This window comes from Balaenoptera musculus, chromosome 15, assembly GCF_009873245.2.
Source record: "Balaenoptera musculus isolate JJ_BM4_2016_0621 chromosome 15, mBalMus1.pri.v3, whole genome shotgun sequence".
Taxonomy (NCBI): Eukaryota; Metazoa; Chordata; class Mammalia; order Artiodactyla; family Balaenopteridae; genus Balaenoptera; species Balaenoptera musculus.
Window position 1 is genome coordinate 13,307,740 of NC_045799.1, and position 26,572 is coordinate 13,334,311.

A 26,572-nucleotide genomic window follows, 5' to 3' on the forward strand; every position below is an offset into this window, starting at 1 on the left:
CTGAGGGTAGATCACTCCCCACAGGAAGGCAACGGAAGGATTGGGTTACGTGTGTCCAAATTGTCCCACCAAACTCACCAGACACATATGCTAAGGGTCAGCAAACTGCAGCCCACGAGCCAGATCCGGCCCTCCATCTGCCTTTATAAATAAAGTTTTATTGAAACACAGCCACACCCATTTGTCTATGGATTGTCTGTGACTGTTTCCCACAACAGCAGAGTTGAACAGTTGCAATAGAGGCTGTCTGGCCTATGAAGCCTAAAATATTTACTCTCTGGGCCTTTACAGGAAAGGTTTGCTACCCCTGCTGTGTCAGTCTTCCCCAAGGTAGAACAGGAGAGAAGGGAAGAGGCTAGGCGTGTTATCAGAGTAGAGCTCCCTACCTATGGAAAGAAGCATCAGAAGTGGGGAGTAAGGTTATTGAGGTTTGGTAGATCTTGTTTCCTGGACTGTGCTTGGTCTCCAGGGGCCTTCTCAGCTCTCACAGTGTGGTTCTTTTACTGATGGGGAGGAGATGCTGAGGGCCAGGTGGAGTTACTTAAATCAGGGTTTTTCTCAACTCCAGGGTATTGACGTTCCGTGCCGGATGATTCTCTGTAGTGGAGGCTGTCCTGAGCGCTGTCAAATGCTTAACATTCTCCCGGGCCTCTGCCCGCTAGATGCATCCTCTTCCCCAAGTTGTGACAAACCTAAAATGTCTGCAGACACTGCCAAGTGTCTAAGGGGCAAAACTGCCTCTGGCTGAGAGCCACTGCTTTACGGGGGCGGATGGAGCAAGTGTCTGTGCCACGTTCTAGAGAAAGATGCTCAAGCCTTCAGCTTACCTGATGCCTTTATGCTGCCTCTTACCTCCAGCCGGCATCTCCATCCTTGATGCCCCAGCACCCAGCCAGGACATGCAGTTGCTGTTGAACTGGGCACCCATCACCTGATTATGTTTCACTCTGTAAATATTGGATGTTACCCAGGACTCAGAGCCGGGGCAGCCGGTTTCCCAGCTCCCCTGCTGCCCAGGGCTCCTTTCCATTTATTTTTGCACTGTCCTACCACGTGAAGGGATGCTCCACCCTGGGCCTTCCCCCGAGGCTGCTGGGGGTCTTCCCTTCCTATTTTCACCTCCTCCTCATGCCCACATCCTTCTAGGAAGCAGTTCATCAGCTCCTCCGTCAGGAGCACTCACTTCCTGGTCCTGTGTGCCAGGGGAGGATTTCATGGAAATGCTTGCCTTTGCCTAGAGCCTGGGGGATTCTGGAATCTGGCTGCTTGGGGTCTGAGGGGTCTTCCCACCCCTGGGCAGTGCCAGCCATCTGCCAGGTCTCCAGGAAAACCCCACAGAGGGCTCCGGCTCCATGGCAGCCTCTCCTGGCCCAAGCTTCTCTTCTCTGGACCAACAGGTCTCAAGCAGCCCTTCATGCTTTCTAGAAGGTTCTAAGTGGAAGGACCCATCTTACCCCTGCTGGCATCATAGCAACCCTGGCCCACTCCTCCTTCCTCTATGCATGTTCACCTCCCCTGTCTGTCTCTTCTCATCTTGGGCTCTGAATTGACACCCACTAGACCCTCACTTTTTGCCAGGAATGGCGCTAAGCACTCTGCTTGCGGGATCTCTTCCAATCCCTTCCATAGCCCCGCTCTCTCGGCAGTGGTTCTCTGAGTGTCTCGGAGCCCCAGTGTCCTCATCTGGAAGAGAGGGCTGGCCTAGCGCCTCTGTCTCTAGAAAAACTCTCACAGATTTTTCCATTGCTAAAAAATGGCTTTAGAGGTTATAATTATTAAAAATCACACTTGCTCATTGAGGAGAAGAAAAAGAACAAAAAAGTATCGCAAAGATCTTGTGTTACCTCACCACCCACAGAAAGTTCGGGGGTGTATCCCCGTCCAGATGAAGTAGGGTGATTCTTTTTTTAAGTAAGCTTTGCTGGTGGTGTAAAGCACGCCTGCAGAGACGTGCACTTTAGCTGCTCTAAATGCCCAGCTCTGTGGAGTTTCACCAACGGAACCACCCGTGTTCCAGCAAGAAATGGAACAAGACCATCATCACCCGAGAAGTCCCGTGCCCCTTCCATCCCCCTTTCCCCCACGTCCAGCAATAACCACGGCTTTTCTTCTCAAAACCATAGATTCCTTTTGCCTGTTTTTGAACTTCATGTAAATGGGATCATACAGTGATACTTTTATATCTCCTTTATTCCTCTTAACACTGTTTGGTTGTTGTGATGTGTTCGTGTTAGTGAACGTGGCACTAGTCCTTTCCTTCTTATTTCTATGTCATATTCGGGTATACAGACATGCGGTGTATTTCTCCATTCTTGTGTGGGTGGACATCTGTTTCGTTTCTAGTTATTTGCTATTGTGAATAGTGCTGCTATGAGCCTGTCCTGCCTGTGACTTTTGGTGAACCTAGGAATGCATTTCTGCTGGGTAAATACCCAGGATGCTGGGTCAGAAGGTGTGACTATGGTCAAGTTTAGCAGACGCTGCCGAACAGTTTTCCACCGTGCCTGGATCGGTCTGCACGTGCCCCGGCAGCGTGTGCGAGCTCCAGATGCCCCGTGCCCCCACGAGCAATCGGTCTTGGTCCTTTTTTTTTTTTTTTTTTTTAATTATTAGCCCTTTAATTCTTATTTATTTATTTATTTATTTATTTATTTGGCTGTGTTGGGTCTTCGTTTCTGTGCGAGGGCTTTCTCTAGTTGTGGCAAGTGGGGGCCACTCTTCATCGCGGTGCGCGGGCCTCTCACTATCGCGGCCCCTCCCGTTGCGGAGCACAGGCTCCAGACGCGCAGGCTCAGTAGTTGTGGCTCACGGGCCTAGTTGCTCCGCGGCATGTGGGATCTTCCCAGACCAGGGCTCGAACCCATGTCCCCTGCATTGGCAGGCAGATTCTCAACCACTGCGCCACCAGGGAAGCCCTTGGTCCATTTTGTTAAATGTTAGCCCTTCTAGACACCATGTAGTAGATAGAATCCAAGGGGGTCCATAAACTTGAGTGGGAAAAATTGATGCTCTGGCTTTCACTGACCTACAGCTGACACTTGGCATTTGCTTCAGTTCTGAATGTAGGCCCCTAACCACGGTGCATCGGCAGAATCTATACCGTTGTCATCGTAGAAATCGCTGATGTTTCAGTATTCCGTTGCAGTTGCTGTAGGTGTCGCGAAATCAAATATTCTCACTCATCACTACTTTGAACTGATCATTCCTTGCAAGGTCTTGCATTTAATCTTCGTTTTTTTTAAGGACACGTTACTATATGGCAAATTCTCCTAATATTTTGATAACTGTATTTCAAAATAATTGATTTTCTCTGTAATCTTATATATTTTATTTTCTGCACATGAAAACATTTGAGAAGGGGGGTCATAGGCTGCACTTGCCTGCCAAAGGGCTCCGTGGCTCAGAGGGCAGGGCTGTCGCCGGGCTCTGGGCCTGCCATGGTTTAGAAATTGCTGTCGGGTGACGGACAGAGAAGGCTTTTGCTCTCTGTGTGCTCATGTGGCCTCCTGGTCCTTCTCCCCCTCCAGCTTTCTTTGGGAAGTACCTTAATGAATACAACGGCTCCTACGTACCGCCTGGCTGGAAGGAGTGGGTCGGCCTCCTTAAAAACTCCCGCTTTTATAACTACACACTGTGTCGGAACGGAGTGAAGGAGAAGCACGGCTTTGACTACTCCAAGGTGAGTGCCCCTTCCTGGCTGGGAGAGGCGGTGGGGCTCGGCCCTGAGGGTCACGACACTGGAGCCCGACTACCTGGGCTCAGATGGCGACACTTACTTACATGTGTGACCTTGAGCAGCTTACTTACATCCTCTGCTTCCGTCTTCTCATTTCTCAAACGATAGTCTCTGTTTCTAAGAGTATTGTTTTATGTTTCATTTTTTTAAATTGAAGTATAGTTGATTTACAATATTGTGTTAGTTTCAGGGGTACAGCAAAGTGATTCAGTTATATTTTTCCAGATTACTTTCCATTATAGGTTATTTCAAGGTATTTCATATAATTCCCTGTGCTATGCGGTAAATCCTCGTTGCTTATCTGTTTTATGTGTAGTGTTTGTTAATCCCCGTGCTCCTCATTTATCCCTCCCCCATCCCCCCATCCCGTTCCCCTTGGTAACCATAAGTTTGTTTTTCTGTGTCTGTGAGTCTGTTTCTGTTTTGTATTAGATTCATTTGTTTTATTTTTAGATTCCACATATAAGTGATATCACATCATATTTGTCTCTCTCTGACTTACTTCACTAAGTGTAATGCTAGGTTTATCTCTGTTGCTGCAAATGGCAATGTAAGAGTGTTGGGTTTTTTCAGTTGAGGTATATTTGACATATAACATTGTGTAAGTTTAACACGTACAACATGCTGGTTCGATACATGTGTATAACGCAGTGTTATTGCCGTTGTCATGTTAGCTAAACCTTTATCACGTTGCGTAATCTTTTCCTTTTTGTGGTGAGAATAATTAAGACCTAGTCTCTCTTAGCAAGTCTGATGTTTATAATACAATACTGTTGCCTAGAATCACTATGCTGTGCATTAGATCTCCAGGACTTACTTATTTACTAGTTGTTAAGTTTGTCCCCTTAAACAACATCTCCCCACTTCTCCCACCCCCCGCCCCTGGTAACACCCATTCTACTTTCTGTTTTTATGAGTTCAGCTCTTTTGGATTCCATATACAAGTGATATCACACAGTATTTGTCTTTCTCTGACTTACGTCACTTAGCATAATGTCCTCAAAGTATGTCCATGTTGATGCAAATGGCAGGATTTCCTTCTTTCTCAGGACGGAATAATGTTCCATTGTGTGTGTGTGGGGGGGGGGGGGTGTGGTGTGTATATACACCACATCTTCTTTATCCATTCATCATTGAGGACACTTAGGCTGTTTACATATCCGGGCTTCTGAGACTAATGCTGCAATAAACATGAGAGTGCAGCTCTCCCTGCAAGATCCAGTTTTCATTTCCTTTGAATAAGTACCCAGAAGTGGAATCCCTAGATCATAGGGTAGCTCTATTTTTAATGTTTTGAGGAACCTCCATGCTGTTTTCTGTAGTAGCTGCATCAATTTACATCCTACCAACAGTGCACGAAGTTTCCCTTTTCTCCACATCCTCACCAACACTTGTTATCTCTTGTCTTCTTGATGCTCACCATTCTAACACGTGCCAGGTAATGTGAGGGTATTATTTTATAACATTTTGTCAAAGCAGAACTTTCTTACAGCAAGTGTGCATATAGAGTGTACAGTTCAATGAATCTTCAAAAACTGAGCAGACACATGTAACCAGCACTCACGTAGGTCAAGAAGTTCCCCCCATGTAGCTCCCAGCAACCACCCCTCCCAAAAGGACACCCATTACTCAGACTTCCAGCATTGTAGACTAATTCTGTATCCAGCTTTTGTTGCTTAACACTCTGTTGAAATTCCCATGTTGTCACGTGTGAGTGTAGATCCTTCATTCTTGTTGTATAGCATCCCATTGTGTGGTTATACCTTAATCTATTTGTTCCCTAGGACATACTTTTTCTAGTTCTGATTTGTTGAACTGAGATAAGGTAAGGAGCATAGATCCTCAGTGAATTTGCAGGGAGTTTTCACACATCTGTGCATCTGTGTAAGTGCCGCCCAGGTCAAGCTGTGGAGCATTTCCAGCCCCCAGCAGGTTCCTTCCTACGCCTTTCCAGCCAAAACTGCCACCACCTCTTATTTTGACTTTTATCACCATGGATTGGTTTTGCCTGTTCAAGAACTTCACATAAATGGGATCATATCACATGTGCTCTTTATATCTGGCTTGTTTCACTCAACGTCACGTCTGTGAGATTCATCCACATGGTCATGTGTATCAGCCATGTGTCCTTTTCATTGCTACATAGTATTCTCTTGTATAAATAGATGACAGATATTCATCTATTCAACGACTGATGGATATTTTCGTTGTCTCTGGTTGGGTCTGTTATGCACTAAGCTGCCGTGAGCATCCTTACACATGGCTTTTGGTAGACATATGAACCCACTTCTTTGGCTTATACACCTGGGAGTAGAATTGCTGGGATATAGGATGTGTTACATGGTTGAACCACTTTACACACCCAGCCAGAAATTTTTAAGCTTTCCAGTTGCTTCACATTCCTCAACACATGCATTGTCTTTTTTATTATAGCCATTTGGCTCGGTGTATAGTGGTATTTCATTGTGGTTTTTCCACAAATGTTTTTGAAGATCACATGAGTTAATACATGTAGAGCATGAGAGGAGACCATTGCATATATAGTAAATATTCAGAACATATTAGTTCAGATCACGACACCAAACTTGCTCTGTAAAGGGCCAAATACTAAATATTTTAGACTTTACAAGCCATAGTCTCTATTGCAACTGCTCAAGTCTACCCTTGCAGTGCAAAAGCAGCCATGGGTGATATGTAAACAGATAAGCATGGCTGTGTTTCAATAAAACTTTATTTACAAAAACAGGCAGGGGGCCTGACCTGGCCAGTGGGCGGTAGTCTCCTGACCCCCAGCTTAGATAATGATGATGATGGTGATGATGATGATGAGGAGGAGAGACTAACACTGATGGTTCATCCAAACTTACCATTAAAAAAAAAAATCTGGAGACTAACAAATATTCCTGCCCCAACTAAATCTTCAGAATCAGCTCCGGCATCCCGCCACAGCAGATACATTATTTCTCCGGTCTGTCAAATCCACCTCTTTCTCTTCCCCATTCCCGCGCCACTAGCCCTGGGCCTGACTTACCTGGTCGTAACCAGGGCTCTCTGATGACGATTCCTTGGGGCCTCCCTCTCTAGTTGTCTCTAAAAAGCCACACAAGGCTCCGAGGCAGAAGTCACCAGGGAACAGGCAGTCATGCAAACAGGAGAGCAGGCTGGGAGTAGGTGAGACAATATGGAGTGGTGGGGACTGTGGAGGACTTAGCTGTCTAAAACGGGGCAGCAAACTCTCAGATCAGGCCTGTCCGTCCCACGTAGCATTGTGGGCCCGAGATGGCCAGGTTTTCTGACTTTTCAACAGAAGCCACAAATTTGTGTATTTTTGTCCTGTGAAGTCTGATTTTTAAGTATTGGCAGCTAATTCAGACATTTCTAAAATCCGGCATGAATCAAGGTCACCTGAGGGCCAGACCTGACCCATGGATTTGCAGCCCATTGTATTGTTCTGCTGCCCATTGCCCTCCAGGGGCTGTGCAGTGAACTGGGGGTTCAGAGCCCGACTCTGAACATATTATGTGCTGTTGGATATGCTACCTATTCCTAAGAGCCTCAATTCCCAAATCTGGAAAATGGGCACATCCTAGCATCTTAATAATGCACATTTCTATTTACTGAGCACCTACTATGGTCCAGGCACTATGCTGGGTGTTTTATGTACAATATATCTAATTTCACAACAACCATATCAAGTGAGTGAACTAGTGGGAGGTGATTACATTAGTCATTTATTCCCTCAACAAGTATTTATTAAGAGCCTACTATGTGCCAGGTGCTGGGTATCCAAGGGTGAACAAAAACAGACCCAGGTACCGTCCTCTTGAAGTTTGTGGTCTAGCGTGTGGAGGTGTGTTATAAACTGTGAAGTGATGGCACCTGTATTAAAGTCAGAACACCACACACAGTGTAGAAGTGCACACATACACACACACACACACACACATATACACACACAAGCACATCAGCCCAATCTCCTATTTTGTCATCCCCGGTATGAGCCATTTCAGCCAGACCAGCCTTGTCGGTTATTACAACCATCTCAAAACCTTTACTAGTGCTTCCCTGCCCTGAATTTATCCAAGTTTTGTCTGTCTTCTCTTTCATGAAGCGTTTCTGGATTACTCTAAACTATAGGAGTTATCCTTTTTTGAATTAGACTGGCCTCTTTCAGTTGTTTGTGAGCAGAAATGAACAAAAACTCAAATCAAAATGGCTTAATTGAAGAGGAAACATATTAACCTTTTTAACTGATCCAGCAGTAATGGCATCAGACATGGCTGGATTAGGCAGTGGTTTCTCACTCCTTTGTATTCTGTTTTCTTCTCTTCGACCTCATTCACAGACTGTATGTCTGTCTCTCTTCTCCTGGTACCAATATGGCCATCCTTGCATCCTCTCAGCTTCCTGCCCAGCTGCAAGCATGGGAGTCTCCTTCCCAGGATTCCTAGCTAGCTTCATTGGCTCTGGATCAGTCACATGTCTGTCCCTGAACCAACCAGTGTGGCCAGGGGAACGCAGTGTTCTGATGGGCTGTAAATCACATGCTCACTCCTGATCCAGAGGAGGGGGTCGCGAGAGCCCTACCATTGAGCTCAACCCTGGAACATCAGCTGAGAATAGATCCCCAAATAAAAATGGAGAGTTTCCACTGGAAAGAGGCTGACTAGATTCTCAACAGCCAAAACACACCCTATCCCACTCCCCTTCTGGGAACACCAGCACATCTGGGGAGCCCTCCCCCCTTTGACAGGTAATCACCGCCCACGTGTCCCCTTCCTGAGTATAAGTCTGATCAGTCCAGGCCCCAAGTGGCAGACACCACACGTGACATCACCTGGCCAGTGCCCTCTCCCTGACCCTGTGTCTCACTCTGCACATAGTAGGCCTGCCTTCAGGACCTCCCGAGTGAATTGATTCCAGAGTCCTGGTTGGGGGGGATTTAGCAACTCTGCTGGACTCCTTGGAAATACAAAGCACAGTCTCTCAATGCAGAACACACCTTTTCTCTCCTCCCAGCCTCAGTGCAGGCAGATTCTCCAAATACCCAGAAAAATCCACTCCCTCCTTTTTAAAATTCCTCACCACGTGCACGCCTGGCCTCAGCACAGCCCAATAATGAAGTTATCCAGGGATACTCCATCCCCTTGGCGCTGAGGATGGGACATGCGGTGGCTGCTTTGTCACCCCATTTCCTACCATCCATACATCTCGACCTGTGAATGAGAGGAGCCCCTGTGACAAAGGTGGGAGAATTCCTGGAGCCCCAGTTACCAGAGGCCTGGAAACGGAGGGGTGGGGGGCCCCTGTGGGGTCAGAGCTGGCTCAGGTCCAGAGTTCAACTCCCAAGGGCAGCGGTGGGCAGCAGGGGCCGGAGCGCCGGGAGGGAACAGGAGGGAGCTTGGAGTTTCCAGCTGGCGCAGAGCTGGGGAGCGGGAGCCCCACACTCTGGGAGGCCCAGGGCCTGTGTCAGGTCAGAGCATCACGCTGACACTGACCTTGGGGGCCTCGGCGGGAAGCCCAAGTCGGGAGGAAGTGGCAGCCCTTCCCAAGAGCCCCTCAAAAGGCCCTCTGAGCATTCTGTCCCACATCGCTAATCCCAAACGTGGGTGGATGCCACCGAAGGGGTCCTCATGGCAGAGTGGAAAGAGAGGCAGTGATGATGAGAAAAGAATGATGTAGAGCCAGCACTAATGGTCGAAGAGGGCTGGAGAAGGCAGCGGAAGGGAGATAGGCGTGACCAGGTCGGGAGATGGAGGAGGGTCCAGGTGAGTCCCGGGGGCTCTGCAGAAACGGCGGTCACCAGGAACCTGAGTGCACCCACCCCTCAGCCCAGCATGTGCACTTCTCTGTCTCTCTCTGTCCTGGAGAAGCCTTCCGTGTGTGCAGAGGGGGTATAGCCAAGCTGTTGGCTGCAACTTTGTCATGGAAAGAAATCAACCAAGAAAGCCCACTAATGCGGGAAGTGACTGAATGACCATGGAGGAGTCTGGAAAAAGACAAGGGGGATCTGTGCCTAAAGCCATCAGAAAAACTTAGGACATAAGGCTGAGTGGGAAAAGCAAGTTGCAGGACTCCTTCAGGTCCCTAGTCAGATGTTACCCTCTTAGACCACCCTGTACACAGGGTAACCCCCCGGACCCCCCCATCACCACTGATGCGCCAGACCTGTATATATCATGGATTCACGTGTTCATTGTCCTCTCATTCGAATACAAGGCTCATGAAGACAGGAATGTGCGTTAGTCTTGTTCACTGCTGTGTGTTGGATGAATGAATGAATGTACACGGTGTGATAGGATTAATGTAAAAAGATGCATGAAGCAATATACTCTAGCATATGTAATAACACATCTGGAAAGACACTTCTTTCTCAGTAGAGGACAAAAGAGGCCAAGATTGGGAGTGGGGATGAGAGGAAATCAAAGGGAACTTCAGCTTTGTTTGTACTGTTTTAATTTTCATGAGGAAAATGCAGGCGTTGTGATTCCTGAGGAATAATGGCTAACACTCCTTTAGAGGGTATCACGCACCAGATACCGCTGGAATCGTTGTACACCCATGCATTTCTCACCAGAGCCTATGAGGTGTCTGCTGTTACTATTTCCAATCACCAGATGAGGAAACTGAGGCCCAGAGAGGCTAAGTAACCAGGCCACACAGCTAGTAAGGGGTTCGTTCAGGGTTCGAACCCAGGCCATCTGGCTTCAAAATCCATTCTCTAAACTACAGCCCATGGGCCAGCCTGCCAACTGTTTTGCTACAACCCTTGAGCTTAGAATGGTTTTTACATTTCTACCTAACTGAAAAAAATCAAAAGAACAGCGATTTTCATGACACGTGAAAATTACATGAAATTCAAATTTTAGTGTGCGTGGACAAAGTTTTACTGCAGCCAGACGTGCCCATTCATTTATGCAGTTGCTGCTTTTGAGCTTTAATGGCAGTAATGAGTGATTGTAACTAAGACTTCTGGCCCGCAAAGCCTCAAATATTTATCATCTGGCCTTTTACAGAAAAGGTTTGTTGAGACCTGCTGTAAACCACCATCTACTCCTCCCATTAATATTTTCGTTTGTGGGGGGGAAAAAAAGAGAGAAACCAGACAAAAAACACAAAGGCCTGAGCTGTAGCTCTGAATAAATTGCTTATTAGTTTTGTGGCCTCAGTTTCCCCATCTGTAAAATGGGCATGGTGTCCACTTCGCAATGTTGCTATGAAGGTCAGTCGAGCAAACACCTGATAACAGTAAGAGCCAGTGTCCATCATGGGTTCCCTCAGTACCAGCCTCCTTGTTAAATGCTTTATTCACTTAGCAAGTCCATGTCAAGTGCTCATGTCACCATCTGAAGAAGGGACTGTTATTGGGCCCATTTTCAAGATGCAGAAACTGAGGTGCAGGAAGGCATTGTTTGCCCACAGCTAGCAGGTATAAAGCTGGAACTTGAACCCAGTGTTTCTGACTCCAGAGCCCTCACCCTTCGTAAAATGATTGCTCCTTAGAGATGTGAATCTCTTTTAAACACAAACTGCTGTAGAGGCTTCCGAAGGTGAGGGATCAGCATCATGATTGGGAATGAAAGTTGGACAAACCTGCTGCCCAGGGAAGCCAAGGGCTCGGGAAAGGAGACCCTCTGTCACGCAAGGTTGACTTGCCAAGTGAAGAAAATACGAAGAGGTGGGCTTGGGAGCTGCCACCTGAAGCCGAGTCAGCCTCCCCTCCTTGCTCCCCTCCCCACCCAGCCTTCCACCAGCTGTCTGAGAGTAAAGCCACAGGTTTCCTGGCACAGCCCTAAAGCCACCCAGTGGTGCTCGGGTGGGGCTTCCCAAGCGGAAAATTTAGTCCTGGGAGCCAGGGGACTCTGATGTGGGGAGATGTCCTGTGACATATCGGGTGAACTGGCTTATCTCACCCAAGTTCAAACAAGAGGCAGAAACTCGGGCTTCCATGGGGCAAAGTGTGAGCAACTCCCACCAGCACCCACAGAAGACACGTTTCTCCCCACACCCGGATCCAGACAGAAGGAGGGGCTTCCTGCCAGCCACGCCCCCCTCTTGTCCTTGCAGTCTCTGTGCCCCGCCTCCACCCCTCCCCAGCCCCCCTGATTCCTTCTCCCCTCTCTTAACGGCAGAGCCTTTCCGCACCCTGCACGGGACTGTACCCTGGGGACAGGGACCCGCGGCCACACACCCACACTTAACAGGGAGCCCAGCACCCCGGGAATAGGCACCCAACATCTAAGTGAGCTCAGAAATCATCGCTTCAGCAACAGAAACGGTGGCAAAGGCCGAGCCTGGGAAGGAGGCAGGGAGACTCGCAAGCCCACCTGTCACTGGGGTCCCCAGTCCCCAGGAGCGCCCCACACGCTCCCCTCTTCCTTCCCGAGAAATCCTACTGGTAAATGACTGCTTGAGGAAGACAGCCCAGAGCCACAGGCTAGCAGTCTCCTCGGATGTACTGCAGTTCCTCTTGGCTAACTGAGCAAATTGTCGCAGAAGGTCAGGATGGAGGGGGAGGGGGGGATACACCCTCCTGGGTGTCCGGCAGGGTGTCCTTGTCCCTGGATGTCTGCCAGCTGTGGTTGTGAAACTCTGAGCAGGAGCAAAGTCCCCAGGACCCTGGCATCACTGCCACCCTGCACAGGTGTGGCCAGGAGTACGGAGGTGGGGAGGGGAGATCTAGCTCCCGAATACCCAGGTGTGCCCGCCTCACCTGGGAGGCGGAGTGCGCCTGGCCCAGAGCCAAAGGGAGGCAGGGGGTGACTTCCTCATGGTCTATCGGCCAGTCTCCAGCTTCTAGAAAGTTCACCTTTTGACCTGCATCATCCTCTCACCTGTCTCCCCCCTTTCTGTGAATAACTCTGAATTTCTGACTGATCCCAGGCACCCCAGACTCAACCTGTTCAAGGCTGAACTCTGCATTTCCACCCTCGCCCCAACATTCTCCTGGCCCCACATCTCTGCACCCTTCACCTAAACCAGAAAGCAGTGACGGGGGAGCCTGACCGCCCCCTTTCACGCACCCCACACATCCAGTCAGTGGACATGACCTATCTGTAGGGTCCACACCCAGCCGTCACTGGGCAGTGCCAACCCCGCCCTGGCCCAGGCCCCCTCGGCCCTCCCTCTGAGCCTGGACTCAGCTCACGTAATGCGACCAAGGGCTGCTTCTCACTGGCCAGCCCAGGCTCACGCCCACCCCCAGAGTCAGGATGGTGTGGTCCCCTCCGGTCTACATGGGTGGATGGGGGTGCAGGCACCAGTGTCAGATGTCATTGTAGACGCCCTAATGCAGCCAGAGGGGACCAGCAAAGGCTTAGCATAGGAGTGGCTCTGAGGAGGACCAGGAAAGATAGGAGGCTCGTAGACGTGCAGAAAATCGGCCCCCCCCCAAGAGGGCCGTAATGTTCACTGACTCCTGCCGAGAGCTGGCTGCGTGCAGGACACCGTGTCGTGAGCTTTAGTATCTCAGCACTTGAAGCCCCTTCACACCAGCCTTGAGGGGCAGACACAGTCATCAGCCCACACGCTTCCAAGTGTACAATGTCACAGAGACTGTTGGAGCCCCTCCATCACCCTTCCGGCTCTCATTCCTGTCCCGCTGCCCCCTCTCAGGGAGGTCCTGAGGTGGCCACTTCTTCCCACACATGCATTTATTCTTTTATTCCATATGCAGACATCTCAAACAATATAAAATGTTGTTTTGTGTTTTTAGACTTTATATCAATAGTATCATATCGTACATAGCCCTCTACATATCAGGTCTGTGAGATAGATCCATGTTGATGCGTGTAGCTCTAGTTTATTCTTTTTCACTGCTCCATCATTGCATTGCCCTGGTGATGGATATTATTGGTGACTTTAAAAAAAAACGTGTTTAATCACAGCCAAACAAGCACATATATGGTTCTAAAAGCGAATAGTGAAAATGGGTTTATTATGAAGAACAGCAGCTCTCTTCCCGCCCCTCCCCACCCAGGGTCCCAACCCCTCCTTTTCACCTAAGAGAGCTTTGCACCATTTTTAGATCCACTACTAGTTACAGGATATTTCTAACACCTTTAGATCATGTTCCACAGCTATAGCAGCAGCTCTTTGATTTATGTCACATAGAATATTATTTTTAGGTAATAGGTTCTACAGGACCCCCTTATAAAGCCTTTTTTTACTCCCCAAAATTATTCATAAAAAGTATTCAAGGAAAAGTATATAAAGTAGCAAGTGACTTTCTCTCTCCCCTTACCCTGGTCCCCAGTTAGCACTTTGGGATATGTCCTGGATTTTCCCTTGCTGCTCAAAAGCATATGAAGGTAGGGGTTTGGTTTCTCCTCTCTACCCTGCCTCCTACTCTCTCCCACAAAAAAAAAAAGTAGAATCTTCCAGAGTTTGACTCTGTAGCTTGCTCTTTCCCTTAACAGTGTATCTTGGACAACTTTCTACCTCAGTAACTACAGACCTACTGCCCTTTTAATGTGTGCACAGCGCTGCACAGTATGAAAGCAGTGCAAGTTCATTAATCATCTTCCCATTACTGGTCACTGTGATGCAGCGACTGTCCTTGTGCACATAGACATAGAGCACGAATGTCCCTGGAGGCATGTACCTCTAGAGACACAAGTACACCTGGAGTATGTATGTGTTTGGTACAGTTCACTTCAGGGTGGAAGCTGTAGCCACTTCTTCACCTTTCTCTTTTCTTTAAAATAATATCTCTTTTTGAAAGTTATCATTTTGGACAGAGCTGCTTCTGGAGAAGCAGAAGGTAAATTTTTAAGAACTCATTACCTTCAAAAGAAATCAGCAGCTAAAGATTTACCAAATTCAAGAAGAGTTTAAGCAAATCTCAACTTCTTAGCTGAGCTTTTAAAGCCCTCGTTTCCTGTCCATCACTTTTCCTCCCACTTTTCTCTCCTCCTGCCCAGTATCTAAGTGGGTCTCACTTTTCTGGAGACACTACTGCATGCCTGTGTTTGTGCTGCTCCTTTGATTGTCCCAGCATTGTACCTGATGATTGTTCACCCTCTTTCTATTCCTCAAACACAAGGCAAGTTCATTCCTGCCTCAGAGGCCTTGCATTTTCTGTTCCCTCTGCCTGGAACACTTCCTCTAGATCAGTGATTCTCACTCCTGGCTGCACATTGGAATCTTCTGGTGAGCTTTTAAAAAGTCCAGTACCCAGACTGAACTACAGACCAATTAAACCAGAATCTCTGGAAGAGAGCCCAGCCATCAGTAAAGCTCCCCTGAGGATTCCAGCAAGCAGCTGAAAGTGAACTCCAGTGATATAACAATAGATTTTCCCAGGCCCAGCTCCTCATCACTCAGGTCTCAGCTCAAATGTCACCTCCTCAGAGAGGCCCTCCCTGATTGCCCCAGCTAAAGTATTCCTCCCACCCCAGGTCCCAGTTACTCTTTGCCACATTTTGTCTTATTTCCTTCTTCTGTCACACCTCGTCACTATCTTGGCTCTTCGTTTATATGTTCGTCTGCTCCCGCCCCCAGTACAGACCCTCCAAGATTGTAGGGATGTATCCACCCTGCATGATGGTATCTCTGGAGCCTTGAAAAGACTTCAGGCTTAGGGACCAAGACTCAGGAGGCCTGGCTGCAACATTTATCAGCTGTGTGACATTAGGCAATTCACTTAACTTTTCTGGGCCTTCATTTCCTGTTCTGGAAAACAGGGTTTATCATCAGACCTACATTCTAGGGCTATATAAGAGTTAAACAAGCTAATAGATGTAAACACAGAACAATTCCTGGAGCACCATAAGCACTCAATAGTGTTAGCTATTATTATTTTAAGATCTATCACGAATGAATGACAAATTGTAATTCCTCTCCCATCCTCCCTAACCCCTTCTCTGCTTTTCTTTTCTGTTGTGCATAACATCATTTGACATTCCCTGTTTTACTTGCTTATTTATTGTCTGTTTGCCCCTAGACCGTCGGCTCCGCGAGGGATTGTCTATTTTGGTCACTGCTGTGTCCCCGATGCCTGGCATGGTGCCTGGCACATGGCAGGCACTCAGCGCGGATGCCCAGCTCCTCACACCTTCTCCTGTCTCTCCCCACCCCCCAGGACTACCTGACAGACCTGATCACCAACGACAGCGTGAGCTTCTTCCGTACATCCAAGAAGATGTACCCGCACAGGCCCGTTCTCATGGTCATCAGCCACGCAGCCCCTCACGGCCCCGAGGACTCGGCCCCCCAGTACTCAAGCCTCTTCCCCAACGCGTCTCAGCACATGTAAGCTTCGGGGTGCTGCCTGCAGAGCTGCTGGGTGGCACGAAGGTGGGAGGGTCAGGCTTGGTCACAGTGATGTAATGACAGAGACAAGGCTGCCTCTTGTCTCTAATCCTCCCGGTTTAAAGAAGCCAGGGACACACAGCTGATCTCTGAGGAAACTGGGATACAGACCCAGTAACAACAACCCAAAGCAGGCAACAAGAGTTTTTATAACTTGGGACCCACATCCTCCCACCGAGAGGTCTGTGGATAGAACAGCACTTCAGGTGTATACCCGTATAATAGTTTTCCTTTGCAATCTGTGTATTTTATTTTGCACATTTTAAAACACTTTTGAGAAGGGGTCCTTAGCTTCATCAGACTACTAATATATTCACAGCCTTTATATAAGCTGTTGACTCCATGGCAGGCTCTGTGCTAAGCCCTGTGCGTTGCACTGAATCCCTGAATATTCCCAGTGACCCTTGGTGTATCAGTTATCTATTGCTGCATAACAAGTCACCCCAAAGTTGAGCAGCTTAAAACACCAACGCATATTACCACACAGTGTCTGTGAGTCAGGAATCTGGGAGTGGCCTATCTGGAAGGTTCTAGCTCAGGGTCTCCCGAGGTTGTGAAAAAGGTGTCAGCTGGGGCTGCTGCCACCTGAGGCTTGCCTGGGGCTCACTCACACGGCTGCCCTTCAACCAGCAGATCTCGCCATAGGGCTGATGCAGTCTTTTATAACCTAATCTCGAAGTGACACACCATCTCTCCCACATTCTATTGGTTACACAGACCAGTGCTCCTACAGTATGGGAGGGGTACAGGTGTGTGATTACCAGGAAGTGGGGGCTATTGAGGGCTCTCTTGGAGGCTGCTTGTCACACTTGGTATTCCCATTTTACCAATGGGAAAACCGAGGCACAGAGAGGTAAGGTAACTTCCCTAAGGTCACCCAGCTGGTAAATGGCAGAGCTCGAATTCAAATCCGGCACCCATTCCTGCCTCCCATCTCTCTGCCCACCCCTCCAGTCCTCCTCCCTCCAGCTGGCTAGTAAATCTTTCTGGAAAGTTCTTCTGCTTTTCTCTGCCTCAGACCGCCTCCTGCTTAGCAGCGATACTCAGCAGCCCTTGCTGTGACATTGGGGCGACAAGGACTGGGCAATTTGGAGTCCACCTGAATATTCCGGGTGTTTAACTTTCATTGCAATCAGAATGCGTTGCCCTCCTCAACCCCCTTGCCGTGATTACTCTCTGACGGCGCCCAGAGTGGCTCCGAGAGGATGAGGCAGTGTGTTCACCTGCTGATCCCCTGGTCTTTGGAGAGCAGGATTTGACAGATGGTGGAGAACCGCATTCCAGGGACTGCGGCACTGCCTCTCTGCACATCTGCCGTGGCTGCACCCCACCCCAGCCCACTCCTCCTGCCTGAGAGGCCAGCCTCCCACCCTCACCCACAGCCCACCTTTGAGGGAGGGGGCATGTGGCCAACTCGGTCCCCCTAAGGGAGGAGCCGCGGAGTGGGGGAAGGTACACTTTGCTTCTGCAACGTCTCCTCTAAAAGGGGTGCTGGCACCCCGCCCCCCAGCAGCCCTGGAGTTGCATGATGAGATGGTTTGACATTGCCTGCTCATTTATTTTCCCTTTGAAATGAAAATTATAGAAATTGAACGTGAGCAACGCCTGCTGCCATTACTTACCCAGAGCACCCCCTGTGCCTTATTAGGGGTGTGTTTGAAAGGCTCTCTTATCTCTGGGGTATAATCATTTTCAAAACAAAACCCAAAACCAGAAAGTTCTGCAGCTGGGATGTTTAATTATGACAGTCAGGGGGCTGAGGAGGGGACAGAGTTCCAGATCTTTCTATCACGAGACTCCTGTCAGAGACTCTCACCCCATCAAGCCTTGTGCCATGTTCTCAGGCTGGGCTTGTGGGTTCTGAAAAATGCTGCTCGTTGCGATGTGGTCCCACTCCACCAGCCCAGGGCCCCATCCACCCCCCAGCCATCTCCGTACACACACAAAGATGCAAACAGATGCACGCAGACACACACAAACACATACACACACAGATACAGACACAAGTACGCAAAGATACAAATAGATACATACAGATATATACACAGATAACACAAATGCACACAAACACAGACACACAGAACACAGATACAGACACAAACACAAAGATACAAATAAATACACAGATACACAGACATATATAGACACACAAATGCACATACAAACACAGGCATATACATGCAAGCACATATACGGACACACAGATACAGACACATACACACAGATATGCAGACATACACAGAAACACACAAACACACATAGATACAAAGATACAAGCACATATGCACACACACAGATACACAAACGCACGTAAAGATAAACACAGGTGCAAACACAGATACACACAAACATGAAGATATACAACCATACAGACACGCACGCACAGAAACATACACAGACACACAAACGTACACAGAGACACACACAGACAAAAGACACATAGGCACACACACCCACAGCCCCCAGAGCTTCCTCTGAAGCGTGGCATCTGAATGGGTTCACGGGCCTCTCCCTTTATCACGCCTGGGAGCCAGGCCCGAGCTCACATCCTTGGGGTGGGGCTGGGAGCCAGGGTTCCTGCCCTCGGCCTCCAGACACACGGCGGGAGGGGCCGGAAGGGCCCCCAGCCCAAGAGGGGATGTTATCCTTCAGGCCGGTTGTGAACGAGCAGACATTCCTCGGATTCTTGAGGAGGTGAGGGTTTCAACTCTTTGTTCAGCAGGCATCTGGGTTCACGAGAAAATGTGACACCATCCGGGGGTAGCAGGGAGAGGCTGGCCTCAAGCAGGGGACCAGCAGGCCGGCCTCGGCCCCGAGCAGGACCCCAGGCTCCGCAGCCTGCTGGCCTCCAGATCGTGCTCGAAAGACGCCTCCAGAGAAAAGGCCTCCGAAATCAGACTCTTGACAGACTCACCCCTCCCTGTTCTCAAGGGCAGACACCAGCCCAGGAGAATCTAAGAGATTCAGGGATGATTGCTCAAAATTACATCCTGAATCCGGGCCCCTGGGGCCACGGGAGCAATTTTCCCAAAACCCCCAACAGCCCCGAGGGCATCTCTTTGTGCAGCCCCTGGCCCAGCAGCACCCCTCCAGCTCCTCGGTGGGGGAGGGCGGCGAGGGGGCGTGGCCCTGCTCCTGGGATGTTCTACACGAGGGTCAGGCCCTAAGCCGGCCCACAGGAGAGAGCGGCGTTTCTCATAATCAAAGGAGGCCGCGGGCCAGGCTTGGATTTAGCGGCAGGAGACCAGCCAGAAACTCAAAGCAAAGTCCAGAAGGAATCTTATGACTCACCCCCGCTCTACATAGCAACGGTCTCCATAGCTATCAGGCTGCACCACAAGCTGCAGTGTCCTTCCTTCTACCCTGGGGAGGGAGGGGCTGAGGTCCTGATGAAGGAAGGGAGTCTGGGGCCCTTCTACCCTCCCCCATGCCCCGCAGCCCTTGCCCTGTGAAGAGCCATCTCGAAAAGCTTTTTGTCTTCAAGCAGTGGAAACTTCCTCTCTTTGCAGCTTTGCCTGGGGAGGGGGTGGGTAAGACCTGAGGGGAACCTGACCCTCGAGGATCATCAGACCCAGTGCGAGGGACGCCCATGCTTTGTGAAGTTTCCCACTCCTGGAGCTCAAACCCCAGCTCTGCCTTTGGCAAGTCTGTCCCCTCACTGAGCCTCCGTGTCCCCATTTCTCACGCAAGGAGAAGGAAAGCACCAGCTCCTAGTTCTGTTCTGAGTATTAAATGAGACGATGTAGGCAAACCCTTCTGGGTGTGGCCAGCGCGTGGTCAGTGCTCATTCGGGGCTGGTCGAAGATTACCACGTATTTGTTCGTTTATCATTAGGCATCACAGCTGACCCCACAGCAGAAGTCACGGAGGCCAGTGGCTCCACCGTCCACTCAGTGAGACCATGGGCAGGTCTCGGAACTCCTCTGACCCCCTGTTTCCTCTTTTGTAAATGGGAAATTAAACCACGCGGGAAGAATAGCTGTGACAGCAAAGTCAGAGAATGTGGCGTGTCCCAAATGGTCACATTCAGGCACCATCCTCACAGTTTTGCCTATTATGAACCTAATTTTTAACCAGTTTCCTTTTTTTTTAACCAAAATCTATTGCAAAAGGAAATTCGGTAGTCACTCCTTAATTAACCACGATAACTGTCACTTGCCATCTACCCAAGGTAACTGGCAAGTAAATGCAATGCTATTAAATCAGAGTTGGGTGCTGTGCCCACAGGAGGCCCTCTCCTTCTTTCAAAAGGGAGGCGAGCAAATTCTAGAGAGGTGCTGAGGAGAGCCCAGCACAGACTGAGACTTTGGCCTTGATGTGATGGGTGTGCTGACCGGGCTTAAATGGGAGGGACGTTCTCCCTTTGGGGCTCCAGGTTATCTACGGCTGTGCCCCCCAGTCTTCCCACGTTCATGCCCTGCATGTGGAGAGATGCTGACCTAACGTGGGGCAGAGCCCCCGACGCGCTGGCTTCCAGATGGGGGCGGTTTCACCCTGAGCTGCAGCCCCCGCGCTGGGAGGCTGCTCCCCTGAGGTGTGGGGGGACCTGGGGGTGGGGCCCAGGCACCCCCCCGCCCCGGCCTGACCTGATCTCTGTGCCTGTCTGCCCGCCAGCACCCCGAGCTACAACTATGCACCCAACCCCGACAAGCACTGGATCATGCGCTACACGGGGCCCATGAAGCCCGTCCACATGCAGTTCACCAACATGCTGCAGCGGAAGCGCCTGCAGACCCTCCTGTCCGTGGATGACTCCATGGAGACGGTAGGCTGGCCCCCTTCCTGAGCATTCTCCCAGCCACGCCAGGCCCGCAGCCTCCCTGCCCTTCCCCCCCCCCCCCCCCCCCCCCCCCCCCCCCCCCCGCCCCGAGCATCATGAGCTGGAGAGGAATGGAAACAGAGGCAGAGGGAAAAGACACCGTTCAAGGCCAGGGAAACAGCTCTGAGCAATCCAGACGAAACCCCTGCCCTCGGGGAACTTGTATTCCAGCTCTGATCTGTTCACTATAGTAGCCACGTGCAGCTACGCACATTTTTTAACAGCTTTATGGGGATATGATTGACATACCACAGAGCTCACCCAATTCAAGTGTATGTTTCAGTGCTTCTCATATGTTTGCAGGGTTGTACGATCATCACCACAGTCGATTTTAGAAGTTTCATCACCCCAGAGAGAAACCCCGCAGCCCTTAGCCATTACCCCAAACTCCCCTCACCCCTCCGCCTTAGCCAACTGCTCATGTACTTTGCGTCTCTGTGGATTCTGGACATTTCATATAAGAGGAGTCCTACAATATGTGGTTTTTTGGATCTGACTTCTTTCACTCAGTATGATGATTTCAAGGTTCATCCAGGTGGTAGCATGTTCAGTGCTTCATTTTTTTTTTTAATTGCTAAATAATACTCCATTGCATGGATATATTTTTTAAATTTTATCCATGACCATTTAAATTCAGTAAAATACAATGAAATTTCAAATTTAGTTTCTCAGGTGCACTGGCCACGTTTGAAGTGCTGAATAACCAAGTGTGGCTGGTGCCATAGGTGTCAACGTTGCCAGCATGGCAGAAAGTTCTGTTGGACAGCACTGTTGTAGATCACAGACTCCTGCCCCCGGCCATTCATTCATTCACTAATTCACTCATTCACCCAACAGCATTTGTTGAGTGCCAGCACACATGGGACACAGCAGGGAACAAAAATGACAGAAGTCCCTGCCCTGCTGGGGCGTACATTCTAATGCAGGGACACAGCCCACGAATAAGTAGAAGAGAGAGAGGTGAGAAGAGCTGGGAAGACAAGTAAAGGGGGACAGGAGGTGGGGAGGCTACGGTGATGCATGGGTCAGCCCCAGGGGCCCCGCCGAGAGGTGACAGTTGAGCGAAGACCCGAAGCGGGAGGGACAGGGGCCTGAGACCCCAGCACAGCATCGTGTTTTGGGACAGTGGGCCGGGCGCACTGCCCGCCTTCCCTCCGCATGTCCTCACCACCCCGCCTGCGTTTCAGATTTACAACATGCTGGTGGAGACGGGTGAGCTGGACAACACGTATATCGTGTACACCGCCGACCACGGCTACCACATCGGCCAGTTCGGCCTGGTGAAAGGGAAGTCCATGCCCTACGAGTTCGACATCAGGGTCCCGTTCTACGTTAGGGGCCCCAACGTGGAGGCTGGCTCGCTGTAAGTGCATCACCCACCCCTCCCCGGCGCCCCAAAGTCCCAGGGAGGCCTCCAGGCTCCGCTGGCACCCGGACGGGCCAGCAGCAGGCAGCTCAGCGGGCGGCCCCGAGCCACTCCCCGGGGCGGCACACGATTCAGGCAGGTGGACCTCGGTGCCGAGCGAAATGGTGATGATGTCACCTGGGGAGGACTGCATACCCCTCTACTGGGGAAGGAGAGGCCAGGAGCTGTTAGCACCTGTGAAAACAGACTGTCCGTGGTGGGCACTGTGCCAGGGAATCGGGGACCTGGACTGTGCATGTGTCACCGCCAGGGCATGGGGGTGCCACCTCGACTTCTGTCTGGCCCGAGCGGTCTTTGGGTCTGGGGGTTGTCAGGGAGGAGCCCGGCCACCTCGGCCCCGGGCGGCGTCATCCGCTGAGATCAGCTGAGCCAGCTCGGCCACAGCGCTAAGGGAAGCAGCCTCCCCCATCCTTCCTCGAGGGCCACGTGGGCCCTTGGCCAGCACTGTCCTTGGGTTAACCTTTGAAATGACATGTTCTGGCAGCAAAAATGCCATGTCTGGGGCAGGGAGAGGTAGAAAGGCCAGGAATCGTAGCAGCAGCAGCCTCGGATCAGCCCAGACGTGATGGAGACCAACTCGAAGGTGTTTTGAAATGCAGATAAATCACCGTTCAGGTGCTCCTCAGGTCTGACTTCCATCTGAGCCGAGAACACACACAGGCACTGACTCAGCTTGCTTCAGAATTCCTCCCGAAAGGGCATTGGTGGTGCCGTCTTAGGACCAAGATGTTCCCACCGCCTGGGATGTTTGGTGGAAATTCCAGAAGGCAGACGGTGTGAGCTCTAGCCCAGCCTCATCACTGTTCCGCTGCCAACCTCATCAAATCCCTGCCTGTCTGGATTTCAGGGTCCCCGCCTATAATAATAGCTATTATAAGGATAGCTGTGCTGATATAGTGCTTATTCTTCAGGCTTTGGTCTAAGCACTTATATCCAGGTAATCCACTTACGCATGACAACAACCCTGTAAGGTAGATGCTAGTATTGTCCCTGTTTTAAACGCAAGGAAACAGAGGCACAGGTTAAGTTGCCTGAGGTTACATGGCACAGGAGGGAAGGAGCTGGAATTCATCTCAAAACTGGGACTTTGATATTTGTAAATGTTTTTCCTTTTTAGGTAAGAATATATATGACAATTAAAGTCACTGGGATTATTTGCTTTTGAAAAACGAAGGTGGACAGAACTATAATCCCGCATCTTTTATTGTATTGGTCAGCCTCAGAGTCTGTGATCTGGTTCTTAGGACCCAAAACCACAGAGAAAGAGAGTACTAATGTCAGACTTGGGGCTGACAGCCAGGACTCCTTGAGTTGTGAACGGAAATGACTCTCAAAATGAACAAGGCAAATAAAATAAGATATGAGGAATGCAGTCACTAAAGTAACTGGAAAGTCTAAGGTTAGTGCTGGCTTCAGGTACGGCGGGATCCAGCAGTCACACAGTGACAACAGGAAGCTCTCATTTTCCATCTCAGTCCTGCATCCTCTGAATTGGCTTCATTCTCAGGCCAGCTTTTCTCTCATGGTGGCAGGGTCACCACAGCCCCAGACTTTTAGGCCATTCAGCTTGGGAAACCAAACAGTGGTTTGAACAGAAGCCCTGAGGCTGACTCTCACTGCCCTGACTGGTCACGTGTCCATCCCCGAGCCAGTCACTGTAGCCAGGGTAATAGAAAACCTTGTGTGACCAGGCTGAGTACATCAGGTGGTGAAATCTGAATGGGGCCAGGTAGTTCCTGCAGAACTGGAAACTGTTCCCACCAAGCAAGGTGTGGGTGCTGGGTGGGAAAAGCAGTCCTGTCCATCCCACCCAGCCTGGGGGCAGCAGGACCCGTGGACGACCTCAGGTCAATCCAGCTGCTAGTTGCCAACATTCATCCTGGTGCCCCCTCAACCAATGGACTTTTCCAGCTCCCTCCTCCTGCCTGATTAAGTGGTCATGCCTCTTGCTAGCTTCAAGCCCCTCCACCAGGCAGTTTCACCTACCTTCCCCAGCCTCACCCCCATGACCACCCCAGTGTCGCAGGAATGGGGACCCCTTCCAGAACCCAAGAGTGGGCTCTTGTCTAACACTCAGAAATGAATTGTCTAAGGAGACACAGGTGCTGACAAAGCAAGAGACTTTATTGGAAACTGGCGCCCAGGCAGAGAGCATCAGGGTCAGGGACTCCAGGAGAACTGCTCTGCCACGTGGCTCACAGTCTGGGGTTGTATGGTAATGGGGTTAGTTTCCGGGTTGTCTCTGGCCAATCATTCTGACTCAGGGGGTCCTTCCTGGTGGCCCGCACATTGCTCAGCCAAGGTAGATTCTAGCGAGAAGGATTCTGGGAGGTTGGTAGGACACATGGACTGGCGTCTCCTCTCTCCTTTTGACCTTTCCCAAATTCTTCTGATTGGTGGTAGCTTGTCAGTTCCGCGTTCCTTACCAGGACGTCCTGCTGTAAGATAACTCATGCAAGTGGTTACTACCGTGCCTGGCCAGGACGGGCGGTTTCAGTCAGTGGTTCCCCTGAAACCAGCACACCTGACTACCTGTCCAGTGTTCACAAGGTGCTGGGCTAGGGAGAGAGAGGAAGTGAAAGACATCCGAAACCCTCGGACCCAGGCCCTGACCCCCAACCCCAGGGAACCAGACAGGGACAGGGAGGGCACTGTGCCACCTTGATGGACAATGTGTCCATGCGGCCATGATCCATCCAACCGGTGCAGGCCCCGTGCCGGGCACAGCCTTAAAGTCACTTACTACCATGTCGGGAACACCCCAGGTGGAAACAGGACACAGGAAAAGTAACAGATGTGCGGCAGCGGTAAATAACAAAACTCACTTGACTAACACTTACTGAGCACCTACTGTGTTCTCTAAGTGTAAAAGTACTACAGATAGAGAAGTGAACAAGACAGACAAAAGCTTCTGCCTTCCCATTAGATTCTAATTGGGCAATAGGCAATCAACCAGATAAATGAGTAAAATATATAGTAAAATGCGAGGGTGACAAGGCTTCAGGAGCAAGACAGAGCAAAGAAGGGGTAGAGCATGGGGAGGGATGCAGTTCTAAATGGGGTCCTCAGGAAGGGCCTTGTGTCAGTAATCTGTGCTGTGTAACAAATTACTAGAAACTTAGCAACTGAAAGCAACACACATGCTTTATCTCAGAGTTTCTGTGGGTCAGAAGTCTAGGCGTAGCTTAGGTTGGTCCTCTGCTTAGGCTGAAATCAAGGCATCAGCCAGGGCTGCTGTCTCACCTGGAGGCTCAACTGGGGAAGGACCTGTTTCCCCACTCCAGGGGCTGTTCAAGTGCAAACAGAGGACTTGAACTCACACAGCCTGCCTCTCGGAGTATTCAGCAGGCGTCCTTGCTGGGGTGAATTTATGGCAGCTTTCTTCTTCAAAGCCAGCCAGGGGAGACAAAGAAATGAGGCAGGGACAGCTAACAAGACAGAGTCGTCTGTCACGTGACATCACCTTGGTCTGACATCCCATCACCTTTGCCATGTTCTAGAAGTTTGGCCCACCTTCAAGAGGAGGGGATCACAGGGGGGTGTGAACCCCAGAGCATGGGGATCTTGGGGCCACTTGGTAATCGTTGAGGGAAGAACTAAAGGTGGTGAGTGAGAGTGCTCACTGGAGTCTGGAAGAAGAACATTCAGGGCAGAGGGGACACAAGGACAAAGGCCCTGAGGCCAGACTATTCTTGGCCTTCTAGGAACAGCAAGGGGGCCAGTGTTTGCCTCAGAGTTTCAGAGAAGGGTCAGGGGGAAGATCCAGGATTTGGGGTGTCTCTTGAAGGTGTCCTTTGTTCAGAGAGTGGGGTCAGAGAGGGCATTCCTGGCAGAAGAAACAGACAAGCAGAAGCCAGCTGGGGCCTGTGAAGTGCAGCCCCTGTGGTGGTGTGGAGGGCACAGAAGGTTAGGGGTGGGGTTTAGCTGAATTGGGGGCGCAGAGGGGAGCTTTGAGGGCCGAGGTGCAGGAGAGTGACACGATCAATGGCAGCTTTCCCACCTTCAGGGCGTCAGCCCCTGGTGATCTCCATCCCTCCGGCTGCCCCTCTCCCGAGGGAGGCTGGGTCATCACTGCCCAGGTGACTAAGTCCTGCTCTCCATGCCTCCCTCAGGAATCCCCACATTGTCCTCAACATTGACCTGGCCCCCACCATCCTGGACATCGCAGGACTGGACATCCCCTCGGATATGGACGGGAAATCCATCCTCAAGCTGCTGGACACAGAGCGGCCGGCAAATCGGTGAGGGGCCGGGGTGGGTGCTGGGGTACCAGGCATCC

General features: G+C 50.4%; 1 protein-coding gene across 6 annotated transcripts in view; it reads left to right on the forward strand.

The window, feature by feature from the left end:
- SULF2 (sulfatase 2) overlaps positions 1-26,572 on the forward strand; it is a 148,638-nt gene that overhangs the window by 94,479 nt on the left and 27,587 nt on the right. For 5 of the 6 annotated variants that reach the window (XM_036825484.1, XM_036825481.1, XM_036825482.1 and 2 more), the window contains exons 4-8: positions 3,528-3,679; positions 15,819-15,988; positions 20,663-20,813; positions 22,055-22,230; positions 26,406-26,534. In XM_036825484.1, coding sequence (XP_036681379.1) covers positions 3,528-3,679; positions 15,819-15,988; positions 20,663-20,813; positions 22,055-22,230; positions 26,406-26,534 — 778 coding nt within the window. The remainder of the gene's footprint in view (positions 1-3,527; positions 3,680-15,818; positions 15,989-20,662; positions 20,814-22,054; positions 22,231-26,405; positions 26,535-26,572) is intronic. The other variant, XM_036825485.1, reaches the window with a different exon arrangement.